Source organism: Pempheris klunzingeri, chromosome 24 (genome assembly GCF_042242105.1).
Source record: "Pempheris klunzingeri isolate RE-2024b chromosome 24, fPemKlu1.hap1, whole genome shotgun sequence".
Taxonomy (NCBI): Eukaryota; Metazoa; Chordata; class Actinopteri; order Acropomatiformes; family Pempheridae; genus Pempheris; species Pempheris klunzingeri.
In genome coordinates this window covers 12,249,259-12,269,229 of record NC_092035.1, presented here as the reverse complement: position 1 = coordinate 12,269,229, position 19,971 = coordinate 12,249,259, and the positions used below count along the sequence as shown (strand labels likewise).

Genomic DNA, 19,971 nt, shown 5'->3' with positions numbered 1-19,971 from the left:
CAGGGGTTCGCTCCTTTTTTAATCCGGCGTGCACCGGTGGAGATCTATTAGGGCGGGGTCACAGCACCGCAATTACAATAGATTGCCTTTTAATGAAGCCCCGCCAACACGGTATTACGGGTAAATTATTACATGCGCCACAAACCACATGGCAAACACAAACACAGCGCGTTAATGAATGTTAATATTTGCGTTCACGTCCCCAATACACGAATATAAATGAATTAAAATGACAACCATTACAGTCAAGACTAACTTAGCTGTAAATCATATTTAGAGAATTATATTTACAATCAAACATTTATATAACTACATTACCACAAGATATATAGTGCAGATTTCTCTAATATGATATAAAATCATTTTTTTGGCTTTACTCCTTGAAATAAAGCCTAAATGTGGACATCGGTTTTGAGCTGTTCAACCACAGTAATGTCTGATTTAATAGATATTTAATTCTAAGATAGGGAGAAGACAGAATAGGCAGTGACAGACCTCCTTAAAACTTTATTTAATCATACACTTTCATTAAAGGAAAAATGATGCAATACAAAACTTTTTTCTCAGACGCAGCTAAGATTAAATAGTCAAGACAACTTTACAGTTCATGTCACAGGCACATGTGATTCTTCAAGACATCTGATTACACTCTGCATGAATTTCTTTTGTGTAAACATACACAAATGAAAGAGAAGCACATAATGAGCAGCAAAGAATAAGATAATATGCATATATACAGCAATTCTGTTCTCTAATCTTTTAAGCTTTATACTATCCCGTCTTATTTCTGATGTTTGATTGATACACAAGGCCAAAGTGAAGTATTAAAGTATTTTTCCAGACAAATAAAATAGCAACAATGAGACCTCTATTCAATACTCTGATACAAAACAAAAAGCTTTCTACAAGTAATAAACTTACAAACGATTTGCCTTGAGCATTATGAGCAAATATAGTAATCATCAAAGGCATCAAATCAGGGTTGGCATAGAAACCCAAGATATTTTGTTTATTACAGCTTAAGACTCAAATTCAAACATAAAAAAGAAATCAACATTCTTTAAGTGGAAAAACCTGAACCTAAACTAAATCAAAAACTACACATGATTATATCTGCCATCTTTGAGCCTCGTCTACTAATCATTGGCTTCGTTATGTTAATGTCAAGAAACGTACAAATGTGTACGTTATGTTTCAGTTTCAGTTCAGCTCGTCCGTGGACTCTGACATTGATCGCTCTCTTCTTTCCCGGCCTGTGACAAAGTTGAGCAGGTCAACGGCCGTCACCACCCCGAACACCATCTGCTTCAGACTCGGAGAGCCGTCCGTCAAGTCTGGTGGTGGAAAGAGGACGGAGGAGAGAGGGATCAAAGTGAGCACAAAAATTCTGGTTCCAGTTCCTTAAAAGTGATGATTTGCCGCTTTTCTTTGTTTTACATCATTTTAAAATCGATATGAAACGGAGGGATTGTGTTTCAGACTATTGATCGAACCAAAAACAAGGCATTTGGAGATGTCACTTTGAGCTCTTTTAAACAGAAATAGACATTTTATAGACCAAACAAACAATCAATTAATCTAGAAAATAATCACAAGATTTAACAATAATCAAAATAATCATGTAGTTGCAGCCCTGTAGTATAAAACTGAACCATCCCAATGAAAAGAGGTTGGTTGTATGTAGGTAGTGCAGTGACCGATTCTACAGCAGGACAATAAACTGTAAATCAAACATTAATAAAATACTCACATTGATTTCGAATGGTCTATTACAGTATTGGACGGTCTAGACTGACTATAACAGACTGTTGCTATGGATGCATTTCTGATAGCAGAAGCAATAAAATCATTTTCAAATCATTACTTTATGTCAAAGTATTATTATCCAGCAAGATTGTAAGTGATAATAAGCGAGGTAATGTAATTATTAGCTTTTGCAGTTATGGCCGCTGTTTCCTGTACATTATCGCTCACATGTTGATATGAGGAACAGCTGCCTGTCGACACATCCAGCAGACGAAGAAACACGTCTACCAGTGAATGTGAGTCCAGTATTAACTATTTCAGTCCTGCTTGGGTGTCCAACAACTGCTGAGGGAAATGTCTGGCTCTTCAGCGTAAAGGCACCACTATGCTCACCAGCTTGTCGCTGACTTTGTCTGTCTGCTGCCCGTGTTTTAAAGTTAGCCTCACACTCTTCTCCCACTGCGTGAAAGATGCATGTGATGTGTGACAACTTCACTCCAGTCCGGGCAATTACACAATATTCAGAAGTCAGTCTGTATCCAGTTTTGACGCTAGACACAACTCAGAATAATGCAGTGGTGGGCTAGTTTATTGCCACTTTGTAGCAGCAGCGTTGTCCAAAACAGATCTCTGGGATGCTCGCCCTGCAGCTGGACTTCAACACGTGTGTATCAGAGAGGTCGAACGATCGGTAGCAAGTTGACCCAGTGAGCTAGACTGGTGTTGTCATAAAAATGAGGCTGCGGCAGGATCCCAGGTCCGCATTTGAACAGCAGCAGTCAATACTGGGTCACTGAGAAAGACCGTGACCCCCCACACAAGCAAGCTCAGTCTAAGCTGCTGGGAATGAAGATGCAGACTAATTGTCTGATTGTGAATATGTGCCATAAATAGTATAAATCAGATGCAACAAATCTGAGCATTAAGAATTATATTGCTTTTATTCTATTTAACAGCATGACTTTAGCACAGTGTGTTTATCTATCCTACCAGTGGGGGGCGCCAAAGTTAGAAATCTTGTGCAGACATTGAGTTAATCGTGTTTGTAGGCAAATGAGAGCTTTTGAATGATTTAAGTGTGCGTGTGACTGAGTGCATGCATGTTTGTCTGAATGTTGTACTTACATTGGATCTGTTCATGTACCACCAGGGCAAAGTGGTCGGTCTCCAGAATGCGGGATAACTTTCCCAAGTTATCAGTCAGGCGGATCTGAAATCAGGATAATAAGGCAATGACTAAAGTATAATACAATATTCATGTTAAACTGAAAGCAATTTATGCACAAGTGCCATACAGATCTAGCTTTTAAGATAGAAATATGCAAAACTGCCAAAAATTTAAATTCGGATACTTTCACGGACAGGAAGTCTTCGCACAGGGGAAGTGAAAAGAAACAAACAAAATTGCATGCAAACACTTCTGGATTTGTCAAGTCTTCAAAGTCATAAAATAGTTGAGGTTTTAAATTACAGTTGGTTAAATTATAGTCATCGGTTTTTACAATCTGTTATGGACCAACTCCAGTCATGTCCTCCCCTGAACTGGTTTGCCTCATTGGCTGCTGCTGTCAGCCAATCAAAAGTAAGAATTCAGCCTCAAATTCCTTTAACAAATTCAGCCTTTAAGGCACTTTCACACGTTTTCACATTTCCTTGAGTACATGAGCAACAAATAGGAGTTGACGTCAGTGTCTGACCTGTTTGAACTGCTTGTAGAGCACTTTGCTGACCGGGTCCGACAGCTTAATCTTCCCTGCCAGAATGCAGGCCAACATGTTCCCAAGAGTCACCATGCCCAGGATCAACCTGTACATGCACACAGAGGTGGGAGTTAACAGAATGCAGATTTGCAGTATTTGTGACATTTTGCTTGTTTGTCTTTTCTCTGTTGGGATGCTCACCCAGCCTCATCCACCACGGGCGCCTGGTCGAAGCCCTTGTCTTTGAGGATTTTGATGGTTTTCTGACAGGTGACGGAGGGCAGGACGGTGAGGGGGGCTGACAGGTTCAAACCCTGCAGCTTCAGGTTCCACCACCTGACGGGCAGAGACGAAATGAGAGGGTCTTTCACACGTGAGGGAGATTTGTGCAACAAAAGAGAATATACCCTTTAATTACACATACCATGGTTTTTTCACCATGAGGTCCTCCTCACTCAGGAATCCCTTCTGGACCATCCATTTGTCATTCAGGAATTTGGACCTTAAGGGAAAAAAAACAAAAATCAAGATTTGCTTCATCTGTGTTTACACATTCAACAGAAACCAAATCAAACATCTGATGGCCCAGCTAACCTAAAGTGACCTCCATCATTGCACTGCTGTTTGTATTCTGGTGCCTTTTGGGCAACAATTACCCTGATCATCAAAGTGGGGGTTCAAACCACACACCGCTGCGGCTCTTTGTTAACATTTCCAGCATTTCACCAAGACATGTCGTGCTGATTGAAATGACCTTAATTGACCACATGGGGGAACTAGAATTAGGAACAAAATGACAAAAAGATCCCGTTTAGCCATCTGCTCTCTATAAAAATGATGTGAGACCATAAAAGTCCAAGCATTCTAAATTTCCCATAATTTTAATTTGTGACACGCTGAAAAAAAAGAGGCTAAATGTTGCTCTCTTTGTACTCGATACGCAGGTATATAATTCTCATCTAATATGTTAGCCAAAAAATATAATAGCTGATGTATTACACCAAGATTTGTGTTGTCAAAGAACCTTCCTGGTGTTGCTTTCAGCCTGGGGGTTTACATGAATGTCAATAGTGAATACCTCACGTTTATTATTCAAAGTTTCTGACATTACAGAGGTCGACAGCCTGGTTATTTGACATGAGGGGACTCACATGTAGTTGCGGATGGAGTCTGGCAGGATGACCACACAGCGCTGGCCCTCCTTCAGGTCCTTGGCTACATTTACTGCCGCTGCCATGGCCGTCCCAGAGCTGCCTCCTGTTACACAAAAGGCCAAATGGTGAGTCCACTTTGATGATTCAAAACGTCTGGCTATGCTGGTTTTCTGAGCAGGAGCCTGAGTCCTCACCACACAGCAGGCCCTCCTCTCTGATCAGCATGCGGGACATGTTGAAGGACTCCTCATCCTCTGACTTGTACCAGGTGTCAATTACCTGTAAGAAATTAAGGCCGATAACGTATAAGTGGTTGTGAATCAGGCAATTGAAACAAGGAATGAGGAAAAGGGAGGTAAGGAGAAGTGGCCCCTGGAACTCACTGATCTGTCAAGCACGGTGGGGATGAAGTCGTACCCGATGCCCTCCACCTCGTACTGGGTCTTATCGGTCTTGTTAAGCTCCTCAGGCTCAGCCAGGATGGAGCCTTCTGGGTCAACACCAACAATCTGTACACAGCACACACTATTCATAAACAACAAACAGCTCAGCCAAGAGTTATTCTACATCTTTTGTGCCGTTTCTGGGTCACTTGTCCTGTTTGACTTCTGGACAGAGACGACTTACTTTGATGTTGGGGCATCTCTCCTTCAGTTTGCGGGCGATGCCTGTGATGGTTCCCCCTGTGCCTGCTCCTGCCACTAGCATGTCCACTTTACCTGTTTGGACAGGATGACTTAAGGGTCAGAGGTATGGCAGGAAAGTCAGGTTCAATCTACTTATAGAAAGGTACTTGGACAGACGCAACAAAAGAACTAAATTAATCTAAACACTAAATTGGGAACTGTGTGCTACTTTTTTAATGATTATGGCTGTGTCAAATCTTCTTACCATCACATTGCTCCAGAATCTCCTCAGCTGTGGTGTCATAGTGAGCCAGAGGATTGCTCGGGTTGCGGTACTGGTCCAGAATGTGGGAGTTGGGGATCTCGTTTTTAAGGCGCCAGGCTACGCCCACGTGAGACTCTGGTGAGTCGAAGCGAGCGCTGGTGGGTGTACGGACGATCTCTGCTCCGAGAGCTCTCAAGACATCCACCTGTGAGGAGAGAAAAGCACAAAGCACAGAGTGGATGTTGTGTCAGCTGCCAAAACCAAGATCCTGTCCAATATCTATATGTCATTTGTAGTACAGTAGCCTGATGTGCACTTATAGTAGCCCTACATTAGAGTAGTAATAAGATAAGAAAAGTTTCAAATAATAATATCTGTGTATAGAGATGTGCACATCTTTTGTGGCAGGAAGGTTTGACAAGATTTGGACGAGGTTACGCTATTTACGACATGGATTGGCTCATTAACTTCTGGTGTGTTAATAGTGCTCAATGGGTCGTTTTGACATTTGGCAAACCTGGAACGCAAAGGATTAAAATAAGCAAATTATAAGATCACAGGCAGAAACGAGTGCACTTCTCAGACTTAGACTTAGACTTCTTTATTTTATCCCCCATAGGGGGAAATTTTCTTGTTACAGCAGCAACAATATAAACAGGGAGAGTGAAAGAAACAAAGCAATAGAAAAGACAAAAAATAGCAAATATAAATATAAATATAAATATAAATATAAATATAAATATATGGATATCCTGCACCGAACTCGAGCTGGGTGCTCTGCCACAAACATGAGGGCTTCAAAACACGCTAGTTTGGTCTATTATTTCAAAACTAAATTCACAAAAATGACTAAGACACTCTTATCACTGATATAGTGGCTTTTCCCAGAATTTCTTTCTAGGGACGAAAACACCACACAAAATTAGAAAACACTTAGCGGCTCACCTTCTCCATGCTCATTTTCTCTGGCATGACAATGATGCAGCGGTAACCTTTCACAGCTGCAGCCAGCGCCAATCCAATACCTAAAAACCAAGAAAAGCTGCTAAATACGAGCACAGAGAGTTTTACAACGTTGCTGCTTTCACCTAATTGACATTCCATTCGTCATACGTTTAAATACCTTTCGTCCCGTAGCAACACATGCACAAGCACAAACACATGCAGTTAATTACCAGTGTTTCCAGAGGTGGGCTCTATAATAGTGTCTCCTGGCTTGAGGATGCCGGCTCTCTCAGCATCCTCCACCATCCGCAGGCTGATCCTGTCCTTGACGCTGCCGCCGGCATTGAAGAACTCACACTTGGCCACTAATGCACAGCAGAGAGATTTGCTTAGTCATTTTGGATGCTGAAATGATGCAATTGACCACGAACTGCCTTCACTCATTTCTTGAACTGCAACACACATTACACATCTCACTGGTTAGATGGTGTCAATGAGTCATAGATAGTAAACGGTCACACCTGTTTGATCTGAGAAAGTGTCTCGGCTTGAGTGTGTTGGGTGACTCACGTATTTCGCATTTGAGTCCAAACAATTTGGGGATCTTGTTGATGCGTACCAAGGGAGTGTCACCGATTCTGTGCAGGATGTTTGGAAGAATGGTTGGAGCGACCGCCCTGGGAGGAGGAAGTGGAAGGAAACGATGTTTCATCAAAAGAGAAACACGTGCAGAGACACTGTTTAGACAATAACTCTACAGTAGGTACGGAGATTAAAATAGTGATGCTTGTTTCCACTTGTTTCCACTTGTTCCACTTGTTCCACTGGTATGGGGAGTTGTTTGTTTGCCAAGTGGCACTCCCCATGATCAGCAGAAAACAGTTTTTGCTGGTGAGAAGAATCAAAGTAATAATGATATCTGTATAATGATACATTTTCAGTCCCAAACGCATTCAAGTATCAGCAAAAGTTTAAACATGATATTCAGCTGTTTCGGTGGTGGAAATTTCAACACACTGACCTTGAAATTTGTGTGTGAGGGGAGTCGGCTTTTGAGGCTCCCAGGCTCCATTTGCAGCGGCTGGGGAGGTCAGGCCGGATCCATTTCCTCTCAGTGCTGCCGTTCTTTGTGTTGATCTGAATGGTTCTGCTCGCGCCTTCAGTGTCCTCCATCGCGGGCGGCTTGTCAACCCCGTTCAGGGGGAACGAAGCCTCCCGGAGTTTTGCGTCCCCATTGGTGTGGCTGAGCAGCTTGCCAGCATGGGGGCACACGGGGCCATTGACGGTGGTCTCTTTGGATGAGGGAACTGACGGCATGGCGTACCCTGGAGAAAACAGACCAAAGAGGCTTATGTAATGACGTGTGACATTTTCAAAATCGATAAAAATGTCATATTCTTTTGTTCCGTTTGTCTACAAAATGCCATCTCTAACCGGTTAATGCTCTACTAAGGTACAGCGGTGCTTTGAGCTAATGTTGGCATGCTCCAACACTCACGTTTACCATGATTGTGTTAGCTACTTAGCACTAAACCCAAAGTGCAGCTGGGGCTGATGGGAATGCCCTTAGTTTTGCAGGTATTTGCTCGAAATTTAAAGTATTGGACAAATTAAATGTATGTCCTGATGATAGCCATAGATGAAAAGTTAAGGGGTCACCAAAGTGATTAGAATTAACTGTAATCCAGAAACATTTAGCTAAAAGTCTGTAGCATTCATCCATATGGATATGGAACCATGCCTAAACACTGGGCATTATATGAAAAAAAAAAATCAGGAAATATCTTAAAGTAAAAGTAAACAAACAAGACTAATCTCCTGAGTGGAACTTTTGGTACTTTGGTTCAATATTTCTTTCCAGATACTAGAAGTAACGAGGCTTCGATACGCAGCACAAGAAAAGACCAGTTTCATTCACAGCTTATATCAAATCTACAATCTACATTATTACACAGTGTTACCACACATATGCAGGAGCCAGTGAAAAACAAACATCCTCCTCTATCCAACGCTGAGTCATACCAGCACTGAAGAATAGCAGTGTTTCCCCTACCATTATATTAGGGGGGGCGCTCTGCCCCCCCAACGGCCCCCTTTGAAGGTCACGTTAATTATATTTTATAATTTAATTTTATTTTCTATACAGCACCAGATCACAACAGAAGTCATTTAAGGTTCCCTTTCCTATACAACATGTGTTCTTCTATTAAACAAACTAAATAGCCTGATGTTATTTATGTTATTGTCATTTCTGTCTCTGTCACGTGTTTACAGTTCTCCTCTGTTCTCTGCATCGCACCCACGACACACACACACGTATTGCATCATTCATTCACTGGCAGACGAAAAACACCAATTATTAAGAAATTGGTGCAACTTGTGTTTTATAATAATCACAGAAAAGGCAGAATTATGAGCATCATGATTCCAGATTTAAGAGCAAAACACTTCTTACTGTTTAAGATAAACTTCCAGGCATGTTTTGGATGCCTCCACGGCTGATTACTTCTGTATTTGTGAATGTACACCTCAAATGACTCAATGATCCTCCATTACCAGTTATAAAATGTTGTAAAAGTCACAAATACAAAACTAACTGTAAAACATTACCCTAAACTGGAGTTCAGTACAGCATGATGATAAATATTACTGTCTGTACAGTCTGAGTGGACCAGAGGGGAGCATTAACTTGAGTTGGTGAATGAATAACGTTATAGAGTAGGTAATAAAAAATACGCTGTTTTTTGTTTCGTTTTTTGACAAAAGAAAGAGATAAATGCAGACTAATCATTCACGAAATTCATAATTAGTTGCTGCAGCCCTACAGATAAGTATATGAGGTGTGAGACTACTTTGAAATGATCACAAGAATCAGATGCCCCTCGATCATTTACACCCTTCTACGCTTTGACACAGATCTTTGCTCAGCTTCTGAATACGTCCATTAGGTTTCTCCGGTGGCAGCAGATGAACCTTCACTAACACACAGTGCACACAGCGAGGCCAGCTGTTAAAATTGGGGCCCCTCTTTGACTCCACCAAGAGCTCCAACTACAACCACATCTCCTTAAGCAAACAGCTCTCATGGGAGAGAAAACTGCCCGAGGGTATGTTGTTTTAGAGTTAGTGATGCACTGATAAATAAAATGTTCCTCCTCCTAGGAAAACAGCAATAACTGCAAACAGAAATACACTGATACTTCTTCGGCTTTCTACTTGGTCTTTTTTTTTTTTTTTGCTTAACTTTTATTAGCTATTACTACCTATTCTCAAAATGAAAAGGATGCACCGATCTGTTAACCCTCCTCTCCTGACATCAGATCTCTGTGGTCACAACTAGTCGCACTGCTAAGTAAGGCCACACTGGCTACACCTGCTGTGGGAAGTGTGGGAAAGAGCAGGGGGGTATGTGGTGGCCTTACAGGGTTCAACAGGGCAATCCGATCCTCCCGGAGAGCAAATGTGGCACCAAGCCCAGGCTGCAAGACTTGCAAGAAGATTTAACAAGGAGAAACTTCAACTTTTGTTTAATACGGTACACTTAAGCTAAGAATCAAATCCTCAAATACCTACCAGGCTGAGAAAATACACGGCAAAAATCACCTGATCTGAGTCTGGCAACATTAAACCCAATTGAATGAAAAATCCCCATAATATTCTTACCTTATCAGACTGGGTGATCTGCTTAAGTTTTGGCATTTCTAATCTCCTTTGGTATGTTCAGTGCCCTCAAAGTTTGATTATTACTGTGCCGCAGCCTTTCATGTTTCAGGTTTTTTTATTTTTTTTAAATGGCGCAAGTGTCGGCCAGTTAATTGTTCTGGCAGCTACAAAAACAACCAAAGTATCAGCCAGTCAACAGCGCAAGACTATAGATATTCACTCAGCCATAACAAATGGTAGGCCAAATGTGAAAAGCAGGAATGCTGTGAGTACTAATTCAATGTAAAACTGCAGGCATGTACACCTGAAAACCCCCCCACTGCACATCTGAACACTAGTTTATGATGACTTTTTACCTTAAACGCTAGATAAGTAACCAAGTATGAGCTCCTTACTGTGATTTGCGGCTATCAGAAAAAGAACAAACATTGATAAAGAGAAGAGAGAGATGGTTAATGGTCAACTATTTTGATCTACCAAGAAATCTGATGGTTGCAGGTTCTCAAATGTCAGAATGTGATGCTTCTCTTGGCCTGAAAACACAGCACAATGGATATCTTTGGGTTTAGAGAACCGGTTGGACAAAACAGCTGCTCCAGGATACTGTGATCAGTGTTTCTGAGTCAAATGACTCATATAAATAGTCAGAAATAGCGTCAGAATTTTATTTCTAAAGCCAAAATGTCTGTATTTCATTGTACTTCTAAAATGTAAATATTTGTTTCCTGTCATAGTTTTACTACAATAATACATAAATGCATTTGGGTTTTGCTGGTCACACAAAACAAAGAATTTGAATAAGTCATTTTTGTCTGACAAGCAAGTTACTAATCGCTTAATTGATCCAATAAAGAGAAATGTAATCCTTGTAACGTTAACATGACAGCCAGTGTCCAATAGAAATGTAGCAGGCAAACCACTGAGCAGAATAAGAGGCAGCTACCTCTGAACATATTATGATCCATGGGGGAGATGGGAGGCAAGGACTATAAAGGCAAAGTGACGTTAAACGTGATTCAGCTGATTGAATATATATATTTATATATATATATAATTATAATTAGAATATACCATTAACGGAGAATAATTGTGTAAAAACAGGATATATTTCGCTTATTGATCGCTTGTAAGCTGCTGATAGACGGAGACATAAACCAAATGATCTGGCATTTAGTCAAACAAAAACCTGAGCTGCGCAGTTTCAATGTTGCATCAGAAAAGCGTCCAGCCTCCAAATGCCCCACACCACGTGCTTTAACGCACTTTACCTTTCTTTCGCCTTAAATCTCCTCCAGTCGTTATTTCCCACTCACCTGCAGCGTTAAACGTGGCCAAAAAGCGGGTGAAAACAAGCCTGTGTCGGTCCCGGTGGCAGACAACTCGGAGTGAGCGGCTTCGACAAAGGAGACGGCTATCGTGACGGCACACGTGGACCGAGCGAGGGGGCGTGGGCCAAGTTTCAAGCAGCGCTCTGATTGGCTGCGGCGAGGGCGTCAGTTTCGTGCGCTCCACCAATCAGAGCGCACATTTCTGTGTGGAAAAAGCTGCGTTGAAATTGTCCGCACCATGTGTTTACCTTTTACTGACCAAACACACACAGCGTGTACTTGGACACATGTGACATCTTGAGACCTTCTCATGCACCGTGTGGTCCTCCCAAAATAAGCACAGTCATCGGAGAAACGGTTATTTAATCTAAAATACTTATTCAACAGTGAACACCATACTTATTCAACACCAAATAACCACATTTGTTCTATATTTATTAAACCAGCTGGCATTAATTTGTTTAACTAGTTAATCTTAAATGAAATGTGTCAAACATGCTTTCATCAGTGCTGCCTTGTGGGGAGTAGAGGAGAGCCCAGATGATTGGCTGATCAAACGTTAGTTGATATTGCATCATTCAGTAACAGGAACAATGAGTAAGCATGAAGGGAAGTCTGAACTACACTTGTATATCCTCTACACACCCACCTATTATGAATTGCCTGCATCTCCCATTATTAAGATTATTTATATGTTCTAAGGAGACTCAAAGTTCTCTCCTTAACAGCTGTAATCATTCACAGATTTATGGCTAAAAGTTGGAAATAATCGTAAATTTGAGAGCATCAGTGACAACAACACAACGGGGCTCTCATTAAATTAGAATAATAAAATCATTCCAGGAACACAGTCAGATAATTATTTACCCTGATAGATCTGAAGTTTGGCAGACTTCAACATTAGATAAGAACACTTGGTTAAACTTTGTGCCATAAGGCCTCAGCAATTAACCACACCTGTTTTTCCATGTTTGCACAATTGCATAAGAATGCTGCACACATGCAGTTTACCAATAATAGGTGCTTTTCTTAATTAAAAAGGTCTCTAAATGAGAAATAAGTTGCTGCTCATATAAACCAGCAGTGCCAGTGCAGAATTACAAATCTGTTTTATTGAGAAAGCGACACAAGCTTGTCTTAAAAAAAGGGAATAAAAGAAAAACACTTCCAACAATTCACCAAAAAAGAAAATAACTTTGTCATCACTGCTGGGGTGAAGGGGGATGGATTTGGTAGGACATCGGGTCAGTCTTGGCTTCCTTCAGAATCTCCCAGAGCGCTCTCGGTCCCTCGACCTTCGCCTCTCGCGGTCCCGCCGTCGGTCCCTGGAGCGGGAGCGCCGTTCCCGAGAACGTGACCGAGAGCGGTGCCTGGCGAAGGAGAAGGCAAGTTTCATTAACAAATCCTAATTGATCCATAAATATAAATATTTCACTTTCAACACTTGTATACCTTTTCCTGCGACGGCCGTATAGCTCCCTTCGTAGTTCCCGCGATATGGGTTTCAGATGCATGAAGTTGCAGAAGCCTCCTCTGGTGCACTCTCTGGAAGAAAACGGTACATGAGGGGTTAAATCTTGCTGGCTCTGCATTTGGTGGAGCAGTGCCACGAGGAAAAGTTGGCTTACACATGCTGAGGAGCATGCCAGCCCACCAAACAGAACATCTGATCTTTATCACACTCCCACATGGAGTTCGTCCTATCACTGGCAGAGCAAACAACACCCAATCCAATGGAAAAACACTGAGGGACTCATAAAGGAGAGGAGCACAAGTTTCCTCCCTCTGCGCAAGGACAAAGTTTATCTTTGCATTTAAACGAAAATGTGACAATTCACACAGTGCCCAAGCAGCTGGTATGGTTTCAGTGCCTTTCTGAAGGGCCCATGTGAGCTGGACAGTGATGGTTTCTCTCCCTGCAGGTCTGGCCTGATTTCCCGTTACAGGTCTTCATGGCACAAATGAGCTTCTGAGGCCTCTGTTCATCCCACATCTCTTCTTCCCACTGTGTGCAATATGAGTATTTTTCTATGCCGACCTCAAGTTTTGTGTGGTAACATGAATTCAAGTTTGAAGGAGCCTCTTCAACACAACCACCAAAACCACCTTAAGGCCTTTATCAGTTGATACTGTGCTTCAACAGTGACTGTTACCAATCAATGTCTCAGTTAAAGCAGCACAAACCAGTTCACATGCGATAAAGTCTGGAGCCTTCGAGGCTCCTCGAGTGCTGGAGCCTCAGGCTAGTTGCCCTCTTTACCCAGTTGGTAATCCAGCCTGCAGTCTTAGCTGCAGGGTGAGCAGCTTTAGTATAGTGACAGGGCAGATATTCTTCCCACCTCACAAATCTGCTGCCAACACTGCATAGGTTTTTCTGTTTTTAATCACACTGTACATATAACAACTATCTAAATTATGTAAAATGTTGCAAATGAATAGCAAACATTTTCTGGTCATTCAGACACAATGTTGACATTTCCCATCTTTCCTGTTTGATATCTGATGATCAAACAAAGAGAAAAAGATTAGGAGAAGTCTTCTGTTTGGATAAGGGCAAAATGTAGACAATGTCAAACATGCCTGCAGCTCACTACAGAACCTAAACTATCAACCGCCTTCAAATCTTATTTATCTAAACACCTTGTTGTAATTGGTGAGCAACGCAGTATTATCGTATATAAGAATGTTACATTCAAAATACATTTACAATATGTTTCTTTTTTTTTTTTTTACTAATAGAAAGTCTTCAGTGCTCCTACAGTTTAGCAGGTTTCACTCACCCCATTTCATACTGACGGCAGCAAGCTTCCCTGAAGTCAGTGACGGGGGAGAGCTCTGCGTGGATGGGCTGGGCATTGAACCAACGGTTGTTCAGGTCCATGACTGCTTTCTCTGCATCCTCCTCACGACGAAACTGCACACGGAGGACACACAAAGTCAGGATAACTAAGGGTAGCTTAGGGCGACCAATAACTTGTGGCTCCTAATGTGATAAAAAACAAATACATTTGAGTCGATGACAAAGCAGCTACACTGAATGATGGAGTGGTCACTAAAATCAACCTTTCTGAACAGTCCTTTCAACCACATCTACTCATATTCCATCATTTGTATTAGCGCCACCTTTCTCTTAAATGCATTTACATCCACCACCAACCTTGACGTAGACATTGCCGACAAGGTGGTCGCCCAAGTTGTCGCACACATTCATCTCCTCCACCTCTCCATACTTCTCCTCCATCTCTGTGAACACCTCCTGCGTGGGGAGTAGGAGAGGAAAAGAACAGTTAACCTGCCCAACAGCTTCTTCTTTGGTTTTATTTCAAGTATTATCAAAGGAAGCGTGCAGTCACTTTGTGCGACAGGGTCACGCTACATAGACACATATTAGCGAGCCAGATGTTTAGACATGTGTTGGGATTTGAAAGACTGCCTGGTGTGTCATCACATGATTTTAAAAGCAGCTGAGAAAAGTTTACAACCTGCCACCATTTCATCTCAAGATGAACATGCAGAGTTAAAGTGAAAAGTAAATGAACTCCTTTTTTCAGTTAACACCCCAGTATGTGTAAAAGTAGTTACAGTACAGCTGTTGGCATTATTCCTGCTGTGTAAATATTGGCTCCTGAATCATGCTCGCTTCAGCACAAGTCGGATACATTCTGACATTGTCAAAAGGCAGATAACGTGGCTATGACGTCGTGCAATGTGGAATGAAGATGAGACGCTGGCACAGAGGGTCACTCACCTCAAAGAACTCATCATAGTGCTCCTGCATTTCCACATCGCTGACGGCGCCTGCAAAACGTCAACAAGGGACAGTCAAGGCTAAGCTACGTGGACACTGGTGGGAAAAGACAGCCTTCAAATGGACTGTGCAAAACCTTTAGCTTTTAACAAACAAATCTAACTGTAGCAACACAATAGTTACACCCTGAAAACATGGATTAAAAAGGTTTCTAGATTTCTATGTTATTTGGTACTAGAAACGGTCTTCTCTCTCCCACTTCAACCTATTTCACAGAGGCATGGTAAAAACTAGAGTTGACCCATTTAGTCTCCTCCTGGCTAAAGGGGGGTTTACTTTCAAATTATTTCTCGATGTTTTACCTTCTTTACAAAACTGTGTTACCAAATGGACATTGTGCGCAGGAAGCCACAGAACGTCTTTTTGGGTTAAATACTCAGCTGGCTAGTACAGTTAAAAACAGCACTAGCAGGAACCCGCTTTAATGAATCAAAAGCAAAAACGTGTGCTCATTGTGAAAGTTTAAAGTGTAAAGCAAAGAACACAGAAACAGTCATTTAAAAATGGTGTTTAAGCCTATCACATCTTTTTCGCATCAGCAGAATGATGAATCTGATACCAAAGCTGTGCACATTGTGGCACGACATTGACTGTAGTTTGAGTTAGGCCAAGAAAACATGCAAAACAGCATGTGGCCAGTTACTCTATCTGATGATGCGGCCTTTAGAGGACATGTTCCTACACTGAGACAAATTTATGTGGGGAGGTGTAGTATAGTAAGTTAACGGTCCTGCAGATGAAGGGAGAACTTACAGTGTAAACCATCAGCAGACTGGGCAGAGTTTTGAAGGTTATGAAGGTAAATGTTCAAGAGGGAAATGGTCTGAAATACAAAACGTAAACTTCTGTGACATAAATCAACCAAAATAAAGAGCTGGGGAAGAAAAAATGATTAGAAATTTATCTGTCAGTAAATTGCGACCTTTGCTTATCATATCTTGTGACCTCCAGCTAATTTTATGAAGGATAAAACTGTGTTAAAGTTCTCAGAAAAGGCCACTCTGTTATTTATTGGAGGTTGAGCTCATTGCTGCACACCTCAGTTTCAGATTTTTGTCAATCATTTTCAAAAAGTTTCACATTTTGAGATATTAACTGCCTTTCATCTACTCTTGGTGTTTTTTTTTAATTTCCATTTTATGTAAGAGACTCGAACAAAATATTGGTTTAGTTTTGCTTGAATAGGTTGTGATCCACAGAAAGTGGGTCAAAAGTTTTACTTTAGAGGTGAAAAAAGCACTCTAAGCTGTGGGCCGCACTGGGTTCCCTTCACCAGCCAAACTAAAAGCTGGTTGGGAGCCAACTGCCCAGTCTCAGCCCCTCATATTTCATAATCAAATCTAACAAAGCGGTCCTTTTAAATCAAGCCTCTGCTCTAAGCAAGGGTGCTAAGAATCAACTTTTAACCATATCTACAGGGATATGTATTTCTGGCATAACACTACACCTCAGAGAGTATTTATTATCAATGGCAGAGTAAATGCAATGCTTTCAGATTCAGTAGATGCATGATTTGAGAATGGGGTCCAAAGCAAAACACACAATTCTAAGGCCTTTCCGCCCATTAACACACTTACCTGTATGAGAGGTACTGCTTCACTTCTACTAACTGGGCTTAATGGGTTTACTGTACACACCTTAGTGCTCCTCTCCAACTATCATTGTGAGTCAGCTACACAAGGTTGAAAAGCAGATAGGAAGCATCAGAAGCAGTTGTTAGTGCTTTCTAATGGTGTTGGATATACTAAGGAGGTAATGGGGTCAGACTCAGGCGAACAGGGCTGAAGCAGTACCTCACATCTGTTATATGTGATATGCACCACTTTTAGGAAACAGAAAGGGGGCGCGTCGACAAACATCTTACTTACAGCGAGAAGCGTCGGCCGTCTGTGCACTGTTCTGGGGATTGCGGTAGATGTTTTGAATCAAGATGGTCTGCATGGGAAAGAACAACAAAGTGTGTGGTCACATTCACATTCAAACAGGATTCTTTGATGAATGATGAAGGTTTGGGCTCTTTCTGTTGACAGAGACTTCTATTTTAGCTTGTTTACATCTTTGTAGTAACGCAGACACAAGATCCTTTGAAACAGAATAGAAAACAACGACTATATTCTTTTACAAGTACTCACCGCCACGTTGACCAAAAACATTCACAGTGGTTTGTAGAAGAGCGTCGTGTATAAAACAGCGTCAATAAAACAAACAGTGCATATGTACACTTCTGACTCTCAGGTCTAAAGCCAAATGAAACAGGCCACGTCTGAGAGTTACATTCACATGCTAGATTAAAATGTTTGATGTATGTTGCAAGCAGATCAGCTTTGATTTGACAGGCCGGCGCCTTGCATGGCACATCTTCCGCTATCAGTGTGTGAGTGTGTTTGAATGGCACAAGCGCTTTGTTGTAATCGTCAGGGTAGGAAAATAATATAAAAGCAGTCCATTAACTATTACCAGTGATTTGTCAATTCTTTCTGGAGGGGAACTTGGCTTGGGATTACCTGGCTGAAGGTTGGTTTGTTGTGCAATCTCGAGCAGCGGTCTCCATGTCTGCAGGCGCCAATTTTAAAATAGAAGGAGCAATTGACCCTAGAAAAGAAAGAATAGTGAAAAAAAAAAAATAATAATAATCAAAACACAGTTCCCATGTTCATTATAATGAAGGAGCACCTGTGTAGCTCACTGACATGTTTTCAGCACAGAGGAATAAGCTATACCAGCCTTTGGATACACAGACAATACTTGTTAGTTAGATCAATAAACTGCACGGATTTGTTTAGAATATAGAAATAAAGAATAAGATCACATTCCAGCATCATTTTCCAAACACCTCCTTTAAAAAAAACTAGTTTAATAAGTGCTGAAAGTGGTGAAATTGAGGTATGTCATTACCGTGGTACAAAACTAAAGTGTGCTAAGGGTAAGTTACCACAACACTTAATAATTTCTTATTACTTTATTTTAAATTGTAACTGTTTTGTATCTCCACTTATTTGAATGAATGAATTGAATGTAGATGTCTTGGCTCTTAAACACTGTTGTATTTGGCTATATCAGAGCCCACCACTTGCACTAAGGTAAATAGTCTTACGTTATTCCAATTAATTGTCACGCTGCTGCAATAAATATATGATAAACATATCGCGATATTGAAATTTGGAAATCGCTAATAGTTAATTGACCACAAACGTGTAGGACCTTTTGCTGCTCTCCACCGGTCAAACAGAACAAAACAGTCCGCCTGAGCAGGGTAGCTAAGCGTAGTTACTCTATTAACAAGCTCATTGATTAGCCTACACAATATTTGGCAATTAAATACGCTACAAAACATGCTTTCAGTGTTAACCTGTGTACCCACAAACTCGTGAACATTTTGAAAATCGACACATTTTGGCGCAAACCAATAGCACAGTAGCTGCAGGTTAGCCGAGGTGCCTTCCTGATTTCATTCAATGCGTTAGCGGAGCGTTAGCTTCCTGTTGCTAATGTAAGCTTAACTAGGACATTCATCAGCGCTGCTGCAACAAACTGAACCCCGCTGGCGATGAAAAAGATCCGCTGCAACTACTCTTAGAGTAAAACTCACCTTGAAGGCCCTAATTAACTGAAATATTAAATAAAACTTACTTGTCTTTTTCTGTGCCGAAAATGGATGCCAGGTACTCCGCCATTTTCGGCTCGTCGAAGACGTAATGAGGTACGTCATTACGTACAAGGATTAGCGACTGCGCAGTCGGTACCGCCGGCCAACATGCACTGACTGTGAACGCCACATATGTGCGCTGTTGCTCCAGGAAAATTATTTATTCCTCAAAAACAGTGATTGACTTTTTGTTTTCAAATAACACTGTTGATCTCATTTGCGTGAATGCCCTAAATTAATCCAAACATCTTTTCTGAGTACTTTTACTCTTAAGTACACGCTTGATAATAAGTCTAAAAAAGTACACTTGTATTTTTACAGTGAGGTATAGTTGCTTTCACGTAATATCTTTATATTGTATTTTATTTTCTTAGTTGTACACAGTAGATGAGTATTTTTCCATTTTACTTTGCTGCATTTCATAGAGAAATGTTGTACTTTTTACATCACTACAATTACAGCTACCCTGCAGGAAAATATTTTAAAACATGCAAACTGCTTCTAATATGATGCAAAACTAGCCTATACTTATAGCTTTGATTGGAGTATTTTTCCATATTGTACTTCCCTCTCACTGTGCTTATTTCTCCAGAGATTTAAAGGGACCCACTTGCATTGAAATAGTTAAAATGGAAGCTGCAGAGTCTGAGATCCTGACATTCTGTCTTAACTGTAGGTCGAGCCCCTTAACACGCTGCCTAGATTAAAACCTGAATGAGCCTGAGCCGCTGACAGACAAGCAGTCCACGGGCTGATGGTGCTGACTCACAGCAACCACACACACACATCAACAGAGTGGGCATTAAAGCTCAAGAGGCCACAGCATCCCAATCTCCTCTACAGTGCACTGTATACCCTCCACTGAAACCACATCGTTATGCACAGGGCCGCACAAGTTTGCAGTAGACACAGATGGTGAAGATGAAAGGAAAGGAGAATGTAGAGGAAGTCAGCTTGAAGAGGGTGAACCACATACACTTCCAAGAAGTGATGAAGCTGCTGTCAAGGTGTGCAGACTGTAAGAGGACTCGGAGATGACAAGAAGGGTAATGTGAAAGAGGAAGATTTTAGTAAAACATGAGATCTTTGC

General features: G+C 41.3%; 2 protein-coding genes across 2 annotated transcripts; both read right to left on the bottom strand.

The window, feature by feature from the left end:
- Positions 1-492: 492 nt before the first annotated feature.
- On the bottom strand, positions 493-11,513 carry LOC139223620 (cystathionine beta-synthase-like). Its single transcript, XM_070855587.1, has 15 exons — positions 11,413-11,513; positions 7,458-7,761; positions 7,007-7,113; positions 6,667-6,801; positions 6,437-6,516; positions 5,492-5,696; positions 5,228-5,319; positions 4,984-5,109; positions 4,795-4,879; positions 4,598-4,703; positions 3,871-3,948; positions 3,648-3,782; positions 3,444-3,552; positions 2,872-2,956; positions 493-1,334 (listed from the first exon to the last, which is right to left on the bottom strand). Exons 2-15 carry the CDS (start codon positions 7,751-7,753, stop codon positions 1,201-1,203), a joined length of 1,773 nt encoding a protein of 590 aa, XP_070711688.1. The 5' UTR covers positions 7,754-7,761; positions 11,413-11,513; the 3' UTR covers positions 493-1,200.
- A 1,004-nt stretch (positions 11,514-12,517) lies between these two features.
- Positions 12,518-18,936, bottom strand: LOC139223609 (splicing factor U2AF 35 kDa subunit-like). The gene is made up of 8 exons (XM_070855580.1): positions 18,866-18,936; positions 17,740-17,827; positions 17,104-17,170; positions 15,176-15,225; positions 14,585-14,683; positions 14,208-14,341; positions 12,880-12,972; positions 12,518-12,797 (listed from the first exon to the last, which is right to left on the bottom strand). Exons 1-8 carry the CDS (start codon positions 18,907-18,909, stop codon positions 12,689-12,691), a joined length of 684 nt encoding a protein of 227 aa, XP_070711681.1. The 5' UTR covers positions 18,910-18,936; the 3' UTR covers positions 12,518-12,688.
- Positions 18,937-19,971: the final 1,035 nt, after the last annotated feature.